This window comes from Echiichthys vipera, assembly GCF_963691815.1.
Source record: "Echiichthys vipera genome assembly, chromosome: 17".
Taxonomy (NCBI): Eukaryota; Metazoa; Chordata; class Actinopteri; order Perciformes; family Trachinidae; genus Echiichthys; species Echiichthys vipera.
In genome coordinates, this window is record NC_139842.1 from 23,987,388 (window position 1) to 24,002,966 (window position 15,579).

The 15,579-nt window shown below is 43.1% G+C and overlaps 1 protein-coding gene across 2 annotated transcripts in view; it reads right to left on the reverse strand.

The window, feature by feature from the left end:
• The window catches only part of LOC310960283 (myosin-9-like), a 37,531-nt gene extending 22,295 nt beyond the window's left edge, over positions 1-15,236 (reverse strand). For both annotated transcript variants that reach the window (XM_083931941.1, XM_083931940.1), the window contains exons 1-2: positions 15,026-15,236; positions 1,657-1,988 (exon numbers count right to left, since the gene is read on the reverse strand). In XM_083931941.1, coding sequence (XP_083788067.1) covers positions 1,657-1,983 — 327 coding nt within the window. In that variant the 5' untranslated portion in view covers positions 1,984-1,988; positions 15,026-15,236. The remainder of the gene's footprint in view (positions 1-1,656; positions 1,989-15,025) is intronic.
• Between the last annotated feature and the right edge of the window lie 343 nt (positions 15,237-15,579).

The following is a 15,579-nucleotide window of genomic DNA, read 5'->3' on the forward strand; positions in this document are numbered from 1 at the left end:
CTCCCTCTGTTGTCCACCCGCTCTCCCTTGAGAAACAGTTTAGCTACAGAGCCAAGAGGCCCTCTAACCAACCGTAGCCCGGTTCCCTGGAGGGAGTGAGGGAAGGGACAACAGGCTGTGTTGATATGACCGGGTCACACCAAAGAGTCAAAGAGACCAAATCACTCCCAGCCCACCACATGGGGATACATAACATTAATTGTCAGGGAAGCAATAGCAGTTACGCTATATACATTCCATGTCCATCGCTGCAATAAATGGACTGTGACGTCCCTCCCTCCTCCACTAACTCTTTCTTCACATCTCGCATATGCCCGGCTGCATTGTTCCCTGCAGCTTCCTGTTTACGAGATAACTTCAAACACAGAGAGGGAGAGAGAGAAAGGAGAGAGCAAACAGGAGAGACAGAGGGAAAGAGGGTGCAGGAAAAGAGCACTTTCATACCGTGAGTATGTTATGTAAGCAGATTTTACACTCCGTGCGTACAATTTGGGCTGGGTAAAAATTCAAATTGATCTTCACCTGAACGATGAGATGTGGATTTATAAAATCCCTTTTTTTTACCGGGCTCCGATTTAAAGCCAGAGTGAAGATACCATCGTACGAAACTACCCAAGGAATAGATTACCAACCGTGTCATGCTAGCATGTTAGCATGGGGGCTAAATAACACCCCACAGTTAGGTGAAATTTGAGTGAGGGAAATACTGGCACAGACAATTTCTGGATCTGTGGCTTTAGGTTTAAACATGGCCTCACCTAGGGTTGCAAAGTGGGGTGGAAAGTTAAGCTCTGAACTTTTCATGGGAATTAACGGGAATATATGGAAACTACAAGAAATAATAAACATTTTGAGGTAATTTACTGTGTTTAGCCGTGCACTGCATTCTTCAGTCACATGCACAGGTTATTAGTGTCGTGCACACTACTGCAGGGCTTTTGAGGCCACGCCCTCTGCATGTACTGTGCATTCTTCCATCCCATGCACAAATAACTTAATTGCTTGACTAAATGCTTTCATTTAACATTCTTAATGGGACTCCTTTTTTCAAAAGGAGGGAGGGGGTGTGGTTATTCCCATGGAAAGTTAAAAGTATTATAAATAAAAAAAATTCTCAAGGTCAACATTATATTGTTAACCAGGTTAGCGGGTTCCTTGTGCAAGTTACAACATTAGTTATGAGAATCTTTTTCACATCCAAGCTGATTTTGTTGAATTGATTCAAAAATCAATGGCAATACCTACCTACATACAATAGGTCGTCTTTAACAAAGGGGCTTAATGAAATAGTTAGGACATTGGTCAGGTTTGGAGACTGGCCATAACATATTGTTTGCTATGTTTGCTTCATAACAATTACAAGGAAATTGCTCTAAACTGTGCCAAAAAGATCCTTAACTTAACTGTTCAGTGGATAAGCACATCAAGAACAGAGTAGCAACACAGTGCTGAGTAAAATGTGAATTATCACACGTAGCTGTATTCTACTCAGCCTAATATCTCAATCAGGACTCCAAAAAATATCCGGGGAAAACACTCACACTGTAATCATAACTGGGAAAGAAATGAATATGAGCTTGGTAAAATAAAGTAAACAACCAACGGCTTACTTTAAAAGGAAAATGCGTTTTGCATCCATGCCCGCTTCATACTCACATATATGAGCCCAGAGTAGTATCTCTCCTTCAGGTTGTGCAGCACAGAGGCCTCATTCAGACAGGTGAGCTCGGCCATGTCCTCCACCTTGCTGAACTTGGGTGGGTTCATCTTCTGGATGTCATCCTTGTTCACCCTGATCTTCTTCCCAGAGTCTGCCAGCTCGACCACGCACTCGTCGCCACGCTCCTCCTTCACAGAGCCGGCTTCGAAGCCCAGGCGCTCTGAGGGCACCCATACCAGCTTCTTGGTGGCCCAGTCTGCCTGTGCCAGCGGGTTGTTGACCATATTGCGGTCCACGTAGAGGAACTTATCTGCGGCCGACATGGTAGCTGTTTCAGAGAGAGGAAGAAAGAGCGTTTGTGGTGAGTGCTGGTAAATTGAGAAAATCATGGGCAGAGACATCCAAAACAAAAACGGATACGTTCTGATTATCATCATTTAAAAGCTTGTTATCCATCAGCACTCTAAACTCAATTATTAAATATATATGAATTTCTAAACATCTTCAATAATATCTGGCAGAAAAAGGCAGGGTGGACCAGACTTGTCCTATCCTTCCATCTTCACATGCGATCTGTGAGGAATGCAAAGGTCACACTGATGGATGTACTGTACAACAAGAAAAGTCTGCTCCAGTAAGGTCGGGTCAACATACAACACAACCATGCCAAACGAGGCACCGTGTTACTTTTTGGCAAACTGTTGTAAACATTTTGCCCAGGATCGTAGAGATTTAAGTTCATCGCCCAACAGAGGAGTGTTCCAACTGCTGCTGGTGGGAAGCCTGTGAGGGAGCATGTCTTTGTGGTTGTTCCTACCGGCTGGTCCAGTATATGCTCAGAGGGGGGAGGAGGGGAGCTGACTGTGGATGATCTTTGAGAGATAACGTAAAATCTCTGCGGGACTTATGGCCCCCATCAACCAAATAGTTCCAGAGACTAAACCAAGTGACTTCATCAGGAAACAAGTCCCTTTTGTTGTTGTTGTTTTTTCTGATTTAGCAGAACCATGAAGATAAAAGGATCAAAAGGGAATTTGGTTTGTAAATATTTTTTTTGCTTTACAACATCACAGAGTCACCGTGCGCTTTGTAATGTACCGCTTCTAGGTTCTTCTCAGGCTTCTTGGTTATTTTTCAGATTTAGTACATAATAGTCGCACTGGAACAATTAGTAATTAATTAAATTTAATTCCTTGGTTACTCTCTCTTGGTATCCTACATCTCTTTTTAGACTTTTATATTGGTTGTATATGTTTGTTTACATGTAAATAGCAAGAATAAATTGCTATGGCCACATTCCCATCACACTACGTACGTAACCCACACGGACATGTACCTAAACACTAGATCTGCTCTGCGTTTCCATTTCGGACCGTACTCTTAAATGTCGGCATGGTAGTTGCCGGATGGTAAGCTCTGCTTCAGCCACATAAGTAGTGTGTTGCTTTTAGTTTTTACATTTCCTCTTGCGTTGCTCAGTTGTGCGATGGAAGCCGTGGAAAGTCATGCGCTGAAAAACCTTTTTATTCTTCACTGCTCCATCCAGCTCTGGCGCCAATTCCTCTTCACCAACAATGCAAAGGAACGTCTGTCAATCGACGGCAGTTTTCATGGCTACCTTTAGTACTGGACCATTGTGCTAGGTACCTCAAAAGAGGGGTAACAAAAAATGGAGCAGTTCCATTGGTACCATCGTAAACTTTTGACAGTGGAAACTCAAAAATATCAGTTCTAATGTGGAACGAACTGAACAGCACTGCTTGACTGAAGCTTTGTGTTTGGCCAGGTAGCAAACTTGCCAACAAGCTTCTACAACAGTTACGAAAGTCAACATGTGTGGTGCACTTTAAACACACAGTTGAGGTGGGAGGTTAAATGTCAAACTAGATTAAGCTTCCCCATAATATATGCAGCGAACGAAACCAAGTGGTTGACATTAATTTAACATCAAACATAACCACACTGCTAATTTTAAACAATGTCTTATACAGGCATATACATCTAGATCACCAGCTCTGCAAAAGTTGTTTTTGCTTAAATACAACTCTGAGCTCACAGATAACATGTTGACAGGGAGTGCTGCAGTTTAACCCACATAGAAAGTGACTAGACAAGTATTACCAGTATCGAGGGGGGGCAGAAACAAACACACAGAGACAGAGAGAGAGACTGAGACAGAGAGAGACAGAGAGAGACAGAGACAGAGAGAGACAGAGAAACTCTATAGAGGTTTGTTTGCATAACGCTGTGTCGCTTATATGCAAACACTATGAAAATCACAGCAGATTTTTATATATTCATGAGTATTATTGCATTGCTAGGAGGTCCAGTGGGAAGAGGTTCTGGTGCCAAATTCTTAGTTCTCTCATGCTCAACATCATAAAACACTGCATGTTCGCAGCAGTGCGGAAGACACTTTAATTTAATGCAAGAATTATGTTTTTTTAAAAAGGATGTGCGCATTTCAACAACTGTGGGAAAACACTAATCTTAGAAGCCCTGCGTTTCTCTGGCTAAATGACTTGCATTTTAAACTAATTTTGTATTCTACTTATTAAACCAGATCAACTTTAAATTTGACTCAAACAGTCTCTCTCCCAAATACCTGAATTTAATTTGAGGTATTAATGTATTTTAAGTTACTATTTGTACTCATTGGTACTTTAGACTAAGGCCTGAGTGATACTGGATTACTGATATTTGAGATCTTAAAAATCTTTTGGCCTTTTTAACATATAAAAACTAGGGAGATAAAAGGGTAAGAAGTGTGTCTTTCTGGATTCATTTGTGACGGATCTGTGCAGAACAAGACTACAGCTGCACTACTGGTATTTTGTATACCAAGAGTTGAGGGTGGACCCATTGAACCTAACTCAGTGCGTTTACGTGTAGTTTAAAAACCTGATTATATTCGGGTTAAGAGCATACCCCGGTTTCTCAAACACCATGTAAACACCATATCCTGGGTAAAATCAGAGTTCTCATACCCCGGTTAACAGACCTAGAGAACTCCCTGTAGAACTTGCATGTAAACGCTTTACCGGGATTATTATCGGGTTTCTCGTCTGTGCAAGTGCCGGGGCTAGAACTCCCCCCTTCGCGGCGGTGACTGTTGACCCGGAAATAGAATAAACCAGGAAGCAACGTGAAAACAACAACAACAACAACAGAGACGCAAATAAGACCCGTTCCTGACGTAATTCTGTCCAAAAGTCGGCCGTTTCCCCCCAGTTGGGATTTTGACAAAAGTGAACCGGAAAAAAAAAACACGTATTGTGACCAGCTGTATGTTGGCGGAGCGCCACCTACTGTACCAGAGGTCATGTCACTCCCGTCATTTTCCCGTGGGGAACTTCAAATATCAGATTATTCTCTTAACCAGGATAAGAGCATTTTCAGGATAATGATGTGCATGAAAACACACCGAGTCAGTAAAGATTCAAATTCTGTAAACTATCAGATAAAACACAAACTACATAGAATTTTGTTTTCTTACTATGATGCAGCTGAATTTCATTTACTGTGTGTCGTATTTTCATAATTAAGCTTAATAACATAACTGCATAGTATCTTCATTACTCAAAATATAAGGTAATTAAATATGGCAACCGTATTTTCAGTTTCGGCAACCGAAGGCTGAATTTTGGAACCAGCTAGAAAACACTGAAGCCTTGAAAAGTAAAAATAAGAAATTATCATCTAACAATCGTAAAAAGTTAACATCAGCATTCTTCAACTGAACGAAAAAAAAAGGTGACGGACCCTTGAGAATGTTTAGAAAGAGGGAAAAGTAGAGGTTGCTGCGTTTAACAGGGTTATGTCAGTCCCGTCTGTTCCAGCACATTAACCCTGATCTGTGAGAAAGAAAGCAGAGGGAGAGCCATTCTTCTCATGACCCCTGCCTCCCTCCGTCCTCCATTAACGCTCTGTCAGGCTGCGCTACAGCTGACGTCCATCACTGCTCAAAGCGCCTTCCAAACTCATCTCTTGTGTACCGACCCCATCCTGTAACAGAACGTGGGGCAAATTAGTCCTGCTTTACCTCCCAGCTGGCTCCACGCTCCCCCTCTCTGCCTTCAGCCGCCTTCCTCTGCCTGTCCAGAATCCCAACACCCCCGCTTCTGTTTATCCAGTCTTTTCAGGGTCGCATTCCTCCCATACTCACCCTTTATCAGAGGGAGACAGCGAGCAGCAGCATTCCACACATTTCTATCCTCTATGCCTCCCCCCTTACATCTCTCTCAGACCCATTCTCCTGTTTCTTCCCCTTATTCTCCTCACATCAGCGGGTCATGTGTGCCTTTAGGAGTTTCATCACTCGGGGCAGATCAGCATCACGTCACACTGGAAGCTCACTCACAGCCGCATAGATAGAACAGACCTGGGCTCTCAGGCCCTTTGTGTATGTGTCTGGGTATGTTCCCGAGCGCCTTTGAAATCAACTCAATCGTTACTCACTCTGGTGCAGGAGGTTGAATATGAGCCATGACTGAAATGATCCCTGTAGCTTTGTTGTTTGGCAAAAACAAGAAGTGAAACAGAACAGGATGAACACACCCAAAGCTCTGGTGTTTCTTTATCGCACTATGTTTTATCATTATACGCAAGTAGAGCTGCGTAGATTTCGTGGTTAATCCATTAGTTGCCAACTATTCTGATAATCAATTAATTGGTACGAGTAATTACTTAAGAAAAGAAAAGTCAAAATTATCGGATTCAAGTTCTTTAATGTGAATATTTTCTGGTTTCTTTCCTCTGTGACAGTAAACTGAATCTCTTTCAGTTGTGGACAAAACAAGACTTTTGAGGATGTCATCTTAGGCTTTGGGAAACAGTCCACATTTTTCACCATTTTTGGACCAATCAACTAATCCATTAATCAACAATAAAAACAATTGTTAGTTGCAGCCCTGTACTCAAGGTGCAGGACCATCATCAGACCTGTTCGCCTCCATGAAAACAGCATCTCAAGCACTTACAGACACCATTTGTTGCATTTGCTGCATCTATGGCAACTTACTTTCATTATTAATTAATCTGCTGCTAGTATTTGAGGTTAATTGTTTGAAAAAGTCTAAAAAAATCCCTCAAGATTAAATCCTAAAATAGATATTCAGTTTACTATCACATAAAAACTATTAAGAACTACAGATTGTGCTTTGCTTGGAAAAAAAAGACATGATTGTCAATATAGTTGCCCATTTGTTTTCCTATTAAGAGTTCCACTTCCAATTTGGACATTATGCAGCGTAAAGTCTGTTGTCTGCCTCAGTCCGACTCGCATGCTTGCCACAGATAACTCAGTGACACACTTTAAACTCTCCAGAGAGTAACATGGGGACTAAAATTACTCCAACAGCTATTAAAGTTTGACAAGTGCTGTTCTATATTAAAAGTAGAAAAAAAAGAGGTGGGACAAAGAACATCCATCAGTCAATTTTCCCGTGTGGAGGGACTTATAGTAAGACAGGGACAGCTACAGTAAGACACGGACAGCTACAGTAAGACACGGACAGCTACAGTAAGACAGGGACAGCTACAGTAAGACACGGACAGCTACAGTAAGACACGGACAGCTACAGTAAGACACGGACAGCTACAGTAAGACACGGACAGCTACAGTAAGACACTGACAGCTACAGTAAGACACGGACAGCTACAGTAAGACAGGGACAGCTACAGTAAGACAGGGACAGCTACAGTAAGACAGGGACAGCTACAGTAAGATATGGACAGCTATAGTAAGACATGGACAGCTATAGTAAGACACGGACAGCTACAGTAAGACACGGACAGCTACAGTAAGACACGGACAGCTACAGTAAGACACGGACATCTATAGTAAGACAGGGACAGCTACAGTAAGACACGGACAGCTACAGTAAGACATGGACAGCCATAGTAAGACACTGATGTTGTCTTGACTTTGAGACAGAACTGCGTGCATTGACACTCATCATGCCGGGCTGCTTGGCTCAGGGTCCTGCTGCCGCCCTGCCAACTCCTCCATAATCCTGTAAGAATCAAAGTTTCTCTGATTCCCTGTCACTTTGCAACACACTCTGCTGTGAAATCATTCACTATCTATTCCGTTGAGACCCATTTACGATGGGATTAGCTGATGTAGATAATCATAACAAGGATTACTCATTAATTGAATATATGGCAGTAGGTAGAAAACAGTCATCCTGAAACAACTTTTGGCAAAAGTCCTTGAACTTTATGAAACTTGACCAGACACCATTAAAGGATTATGTTCTAAAAATGCCCTGATGAAAACAGAGGTAGCAGCATCCTGTAAAAGCAGCGGCATTCTTGAAAGAGGAAGAGGAACCATAAAATAAATAAACAAGGAATTGAACAGAGGTCGGTTTTAGAAACCGGTCTTGTCACAGAGTCATAATGTGGTTACAGAGAGGAAGTGATGCATTGGCCAGGACTTTGACAAAGAGGTGGAGGAGGAACCGGGAGGAAAGGAAAAGAGAAGAGCTACAGAGCGTCCTGTTCTGTCCTGGTTGTCCTGTTAAGAAACCAGGTCGACCTTGGTCTTTATAAAAACGGAGACCATCCGTCCATCAGACTCCCTCTCATTCCTTTCCACCTCAGTGACTCTCCCTGAGTTACTGTAAAAACCTGGAGTCCAGACAACCTCTACCCCAGCATGACCATGTACAGCCAAACTCTCCTGGTCCAGCTAAAGGGATCCTAAAAACCAGCTGTGCTGTGTCCACTGCCCCATTGACAGGAATATTAATAGAATGAGCAAAAAGTCAATAACACCGTCCTCCCACCAACTGCATCCTATCACAACATCGCAGCTGGTTTGAGCCGAGCCAAGTCTGCTCATCCGCTGTCCTCCTTATGCTCGGGGTTTTGTTTTGCTCTGCTGTCACCCTTGTTTGTTTGGCTTCAACTGTTTTTGTACTAACCTTTCCAATAAATAATCCAATCTCTAGTTCAAGTGTTAGCCCCTCTTCTTGGCTTTACCACTTTCACCCCCCTCAAAGTCCAATGATCTACTGACTGCAAGTTTGCTCTGTGAACATGAGAGAGCCAGACAGGGGCTGGAGCGCCACGGTACTGAGTCAGTCAAAATTCATTATGGGCTCACACGTCGGCGCACTCTCTCTCTTGCTCCCCTTCGCCCTCCTCCTCTGAAAGTGGAAAGGGTGGGGCAAGGACAAGAGAGGGGAGGAAAGAGGAAATGACAAACTGAGAAAACTATTTTGCCATTTGTGGAACTTGTGTGCGAGTCTTTCGAGGAGGAGGGAAGGTGGCATTTTCTGGAGCGCATGCTGTGTGCTTTTGAGAAGCAAATTAAGCCCTTGTTGGAAAATAAGTGCACTGCATGACAGATCTACATCACTTTCCACATTACTTCTCACATTCCTGCCCTAACCAGGATCCTATTTCACTTTGAACTGTAAGCTGGCCAATGCCATCCACCATATACAACTAGAGGCCCCTCCACATGTTTCAACCTTTTCTGCATTACTTTAACTCTTTCCTACTGTTCGTCAATTACTTTCAGCGAAACAATGGTTTTATCAATAAGGATGGGAATCACTGTCCAACTGCTTCCAGTGTGTTTGGCTATGTTTAAATATTCTCTATAATATCTGTATTACCTATTTCAGCCATTTGTCCAACGGGCATCAGAAGGCAGACCCATTGCCAGGTTGAGACGGGAGGTGAACGTGGTGCGAAAGACCCCAATGCACTTCCTGCTTCCCTTTGGCGGTCATGTTAACCATAGACTGTATTAAACAATCTAGTTTCTGGTCTATTTTCTCTGAGATATACAGTAAATACATTGTATAAATGATCTGATTCAGCACATTTGCGACAGCAAAGCCTTCTTCATCTTCTGTCTCCCCATGTTATCAGTAAAATCTGAATCCTGCTACTCTGCTATTGGTGAAAAAATAAACTACATAGTTTTATTTCTATTTCAAACGAAGCAAAACGATGGTGGGGCAGTGGGCAAGTAATGTAAGCATATATGTCCAAATACTGTGCAACACTGGTAACACTTTCTACCACAAGCCTAGTATCGGTCCGATAAGCACATCATTTTCAGGGTCATGGAACAAATTCCACATCTATCATTCAAACGGCTATCTGACTACACCATTAAATGCACAATTGACTAGTGATTTGAATCGGACCAGATACTGCTCAGCACCAGTTTGCCCTTTAACTAGAACACTCGACAGTACTGACCAGTAGATAAATAGACTTACGCAAGTCTTTTAACAGACGGTGAAAGAATGCAGAGGAGAGGTAAGATACACATTTCAATTTGTCAGCAACCCTTTTTTCTGTGGAATGCTAGGCTGGCACAGCTCTTTTATTTCTGACAGACCCAGTGAAGAGAACCTGCTATTACTACCTCACTTCTCCTCCTACGTTCTCACATCGTTCATCCTATCACCAGGCAACCCTTCTGACTTCCGCCCTAGGATTATCATGTGGCTCTTACTAGCTATACCACTTGTTATCTCTACCTAGGGCACTCCTTTTGAGTCACTCAGACTTATCTAATCAAACGATACATTCACAGACCTCCAGGTGCCATGTTAATAGTGGGCATTTGGTGTGCAATGCAATTTGGGTTGACATGGGAATAAACTGTCCAATAGGAGACAAAGGAAAGCCTCATTACGCAGCATGTTTCGAAGTTCACAAGTTACCTAAGAGCAGCCAGGTGCTGACTATCACTTCTTCTTAAACAAACAGGAAGGTGGATCATTAAACTGGCACTCCAGAGAGGGCGAAACTGTAGAGTAATCACTGATTGAGCGTTACCTCATCGTTTACGCCACAAAACAGAATTGTCTAAGCCACAAGTTATCATTACAAGAAGCCTGGTCAAGGTCTGAAAGCCCTTTCTGTATATAGTCCAAATCACAACCACTTCCTAGCATTGTTCAGTTCTATTGAAACCTTACAGGTGCGTGCTGTGAGGGGGAGGAGGGAGAAAAGAATGGGGTGGTGGCAGAAGACACAAGCAGAGGAAGAGAGGCAGGGGGATGGAAAATAAAGGGGAACAGAGAGCAGTGTGGAGGAGGCCAACGAGGAAATGCAAAGAATAAACAACAGTGAAAGGAAATGGGAAATCCACAGCACACAGTAGTGCAGATATATCCCTGAGTCAAGGCAGTTCAACCATTCTGACTGTGGCAACCTAATGATGCGGTTCATGTCAACCAGAAGAGATAGGTTTGGGTGGAACAAAAATAGAGAAAACGTACAAGGAAAAAAAAAGTCTGAAAGAAGTGAATTTTAAAAAAAGGCCCCCATTTGTGATATACAGTATGGCCCACGCAGTATGTGTGCAGACTGAAGTCTTGTGTTTCCGTGAAAACTTGTCTATTTCTGGATTCACACAATGTACATTTCACCCAGTGCTGCCTCTGAGCAACACTAGAACTACATACTGAGAAAGGGCATAATCAGCTCTGCCATGGTTAATGGAGAATCTTAACAGTCTCTGCTCTGACTGGAATGTTTTCCTGCATGAATGAATCTCAGCTGACTGTGTAGGAAACTGGGATAGGCATGAAACTTCACTGCACTACCAATCATCAATGACACTTATGACTAGGGTCAAGTATGACTAGAAAATGCACAAGTAATGCACTAATGCAAAAACAAAACAAAGATTCTATTGACTATTGACTATTTCATAAAGGGAAACCAGAAAAGATTAATGTTTGAGAAGATGCAGCCAGTGATTTTTAGACCACCTTTGCTTAACAAAATGACCTACAATGGACCAAATATCAAAATAGTTGAAAATAATGTTTTTCAATAGACAAATCATTTCAGCTCTCAAGTACAGCAGGATTTCTTTTGTAGCTTTTCCATCTTGTGTTATATGTTTCTCACCCTTGAGCCTGACTATCTGAAATAAATGGATAATTGAGGCTATGAATACAGTTAGGGCACAAACAACAGATGAGTAGAATCATGTCACATTTGTTAATAGAACCTTGAGTTCCTATCAGAAGCAAACTGTGGGTTGTGCACCACACTGCACTTTCATAAGCAAAGCAAGGGGCCTGCAAGTAATCTGGCTCAGGCATGACGACCCACCTTCAATGAAATCTAAACATCCACAGGCATGTTCTCTCGGACTATATCATTTTGAGAAGATTGAACAGCCTTGTACACCAGCCCCCTGTTCACATTTAAAGATGTCTGTGTTTAATTTTGTCTAGCCTGCAGCACAAAACTCTCCCGGGGGGCCCAGTGTATAGACATTGCTGACACACGAATGATGGAATGTAACGATCTCTGCAGGGGGCTCCATAACAGCCCCGAAACTGCCAATAAGTGAGAAAAACTGGCCTCCAGAAGCCACTGCACAATGCATTGCTAGTGCTTAATTCATGACTCAAATACAACGACAGGATATGACATACGACATGTCACCCAAAAGGGTAGTTTGCATTTTTTAAGTGGTGTTGTGTGAGGTATTCATCCATATTTGGTTTTTAAGCAACAGTAGATGGCCGTTGTCACGCCCCCAGTTTGAAGAAGCAGACGGGAGTCAGTTCAAAAAATCTGAACCATCGCTTATGTAGTTTCTGTTAGGCCTTTCTCAAGCAACACATTAAATGACTAGGACTGCTCTATGACAGTGTGTAGGTGTATCATCCGGAGAACAGGGGAGATGACATTGATGAAAAAAGCCACATGTGACCCCACACACACAAACAAAAAACAGTTTGTATTTTTCGGCCTGTAATTACTTTTTCAGCATGAACCATCATTTGCACAATCGTTTCTATGCCCGAGTATAACAATGTTATTAATGTGGTAAGCTCACACTGTGGTTTAATAGCTTCTTGGCGGAAAACATCAGCGTAGCAGAAGTGTGTGGTTCTGATTACGACAAATGAGAGCAAAGAGGTGCTCCCACTCTCACAGACACCACTTAAGTTTATGCATAGTTCTTTTGCTAATACTCAGCCACACAGCTTGCCACACTGAAAGTCAGTGGGCCGTGCAAGCATACCAGAGTCTGTTTGCTTCCCAGAGAGCAAACACAAATTGCACTGACTAAGCAAACGTATGTAGATATGTAATGACACGGCACAGTTGCTGTAAGCAATGATGAGCACGTGATACTTTATAGATCTGAGGAAAATCTGTTATTAGCCTATGGGAACATGTGCATTTGTATTAGGCAGATCTAATGTAGGCGGGTTTCCTGTGATCATTCATGTACTAGATGCAAACTGACATAAACCAAGGGGCTAGCCAGAATAATTAAAGACAGTCTTCTATGAAGAAGTAGCCTGATGAACATTCTTCACTCCAAATACTTTTGCACTCTCTGAAACTCTTAATGTATTAAACTAAACAGTATTGCCTCATACTGTCATTCACTGTCTCCATATAGTAATATATAGTATTAATTTAGGCTATATCTTGAAACTGGGTCCCATCTTCCTGAAGTTTCTCCCTTTCCCTCCATTCAGGGCTCAAAATAACACGCTCACATACACTGTAGCACACGTAAAAGTTGAGAAGCGCAGGTAATTCTCAGCTCTACATGCACCGGTACACATAACTGTTCAGGGCTGCCAACTCTCTCAATGCATTGACCATGAGACTCTTCAGAAGGGTTTGATTTGATGTGATTTTACTGCACCGTTTTGTTTGTTGTTCATTTAAAAAAAGAGGGGGGAAATTATCTCAAAATACATTGTAACACAATAAAATATTTGGTGGTGGTAGTGGTTGATTTTGAATGGCAGAAGCGCCAATAAAAGAAGGGCAAATGGGCCAAATGGTTTAGTATATACACATTTTTTAACCATGCAGTGATTCTGATTGTAAGAAGTACCATGCACCGTGGCATGTATACAGCAGAAAAAAAGTAATTATTTTTCTCCATCCGAGTCAGGGGTCTGAAAGATTCTAGGGTGTCTATGTTTTATAGTTTCTTAAGCCCTCTGAGGCAATTCAATTGGTTTAACTTGGCTTGATATTGATATATCCCATAAAATCGCCATGGAAAACTCATGCCGCCTAGCTGATGTCCATCACAGTGAACTACACTGTAATTAGAAGTCAAACCTGGTCATTTTCAACTGGCATTCTTGTGTATTTCAGGAATCATGCTAGCTAAGATCTGGTTAACTGACATAACCAGTGCCTCTGTAAAACTGCTCCTGTTGGAGTCTTCCGACCAGATCCTCAATGGATAATCACCAGTCACTAGAGTCTGTTCTGGGCTGGTCCAAACTGTATATAACTGGACACGCATTCAAACGCCACATCCAAAAATGTGTTTTATGAAAAATGTAAACGTTTTAAAAACTCCTGGTTTCTTTCCCTCAACCCAATAAAGTAATATGTGAATGCTGTACATATCTATGTGGCTTTTATCTATTCTGCACTGTCCTTTTGTCCAAGTCTCATGCGTCTTGGGAGACTTTATGGTTGAATAAAAGAAATATTGCACGTTTTTAAAATACCACATTACAGAAAAAACGAATACTGATATACTGGACCTTCAATATATCCCCCTACTCAAACGATTCTGTTCCACCGAGGACCTTCTACAAAAAGTCAAAGAAAAACTATGATGCAGCTTCTCAACAATGTTGACCTCGAGTGAATTCAGTCACTCTGATGTATTCCTCTCTTGCCAGGGTTAGGCCCCTTCGAACCTCTCAAGGGCCCCGGTTAGCTAGCAGCAGGAGAGGGAAGAGAGAAGGAAGGGCAGAGTGAACAGACATGCGGGTGACCTGGTTCACTGAGCTCGACAAAAAGCACGGCGCAGTTCACCGGTAAACCACTGACGTCATGCCGCCAGCCAGACGTGTTGCTGGCCACACACGGCGACGTTTGTGACCGCTACAGGACAGGAAAAGTTCCACTCAACCACTAATTCATCCACTACTTCCAGGTGTACCCGACAGAGCCCGTGTCCGAGTAGTTTGACCCGGCTCTTGCTTCTTCCCCACTCACACAGACGCTTCCACGGCCTTTTTTTCTGCAACTCATTCAAGCGAATCACTTCCTGTCTCTCCCGGTGTGGCTCTGAGCTCCTCACCAGCTGCCACTGTGCTGTATTTGGCAAGCTCGGCCCCACATAGCGCACGCTCGTACGTGCCCTGTTGCTTGGGAACAATAATATGCTGCTTTAAAGTTAAATAAATCTGGTGTTCAATCTGATGGGGAGTTCCCACTCACTCCACCCATCGCGGTTCTGAAGTTGGGGCAGTAACTAGCTCCGTGTTTCCTGGTTCACTGCTCTCGCTGGGAGTGACGGGCAGATTGAATGAGTAGTAAAAGAGTACATAGAGACAGCATGGCGGACAGAGGTGCTCAAGTTAAAAGTATTACCTGCTTTCGGGGTGCAGGACGCCTTTCAGAGGGTGGCTAACAACAACCGGGTGGTTCAGTCAGCGTCGCCGTGAGTCAAACTTCTGTTCCCGTCGACAGCAGCTTCGCGGAGAGTTCAGGCCAAACTACAGTGCTCGCTTCCTCCCTCTCTTTCTCTACTCCAGTCACTCTGTCTATCTTTTTTTTTCTCCCCCCTTCCTTCTGCCCTCCCTCCTCGACACTAGCAGCTCACTGGTTCGCTTAATTTCACTCAATACGTAGCAAGCCGGAGTCGGGGTGCGGTCCGGGAAGAGGCGGGCCCCGGCCCGCATGTACCGCCCTTCTGGCCAATGGCTGCCGCGCTTTGATAATCCACACACTTTGGGCCAATCGAAAGCGTGCATAACTGGATGGGTGACAGCCACTGGGCAGGGTAAAAAGCGCAGAAAGAGCTCAACTTGAAAGCGATGAGAGGAGGGAGGAGAGAGGAGGGAGGAGGGAGGAGGGAGGAGGGAGGGGAGAGGGGTCCAGATAGAGCTGTGTTTAATGAGAGAGGTATGTGCATACTAAGGATT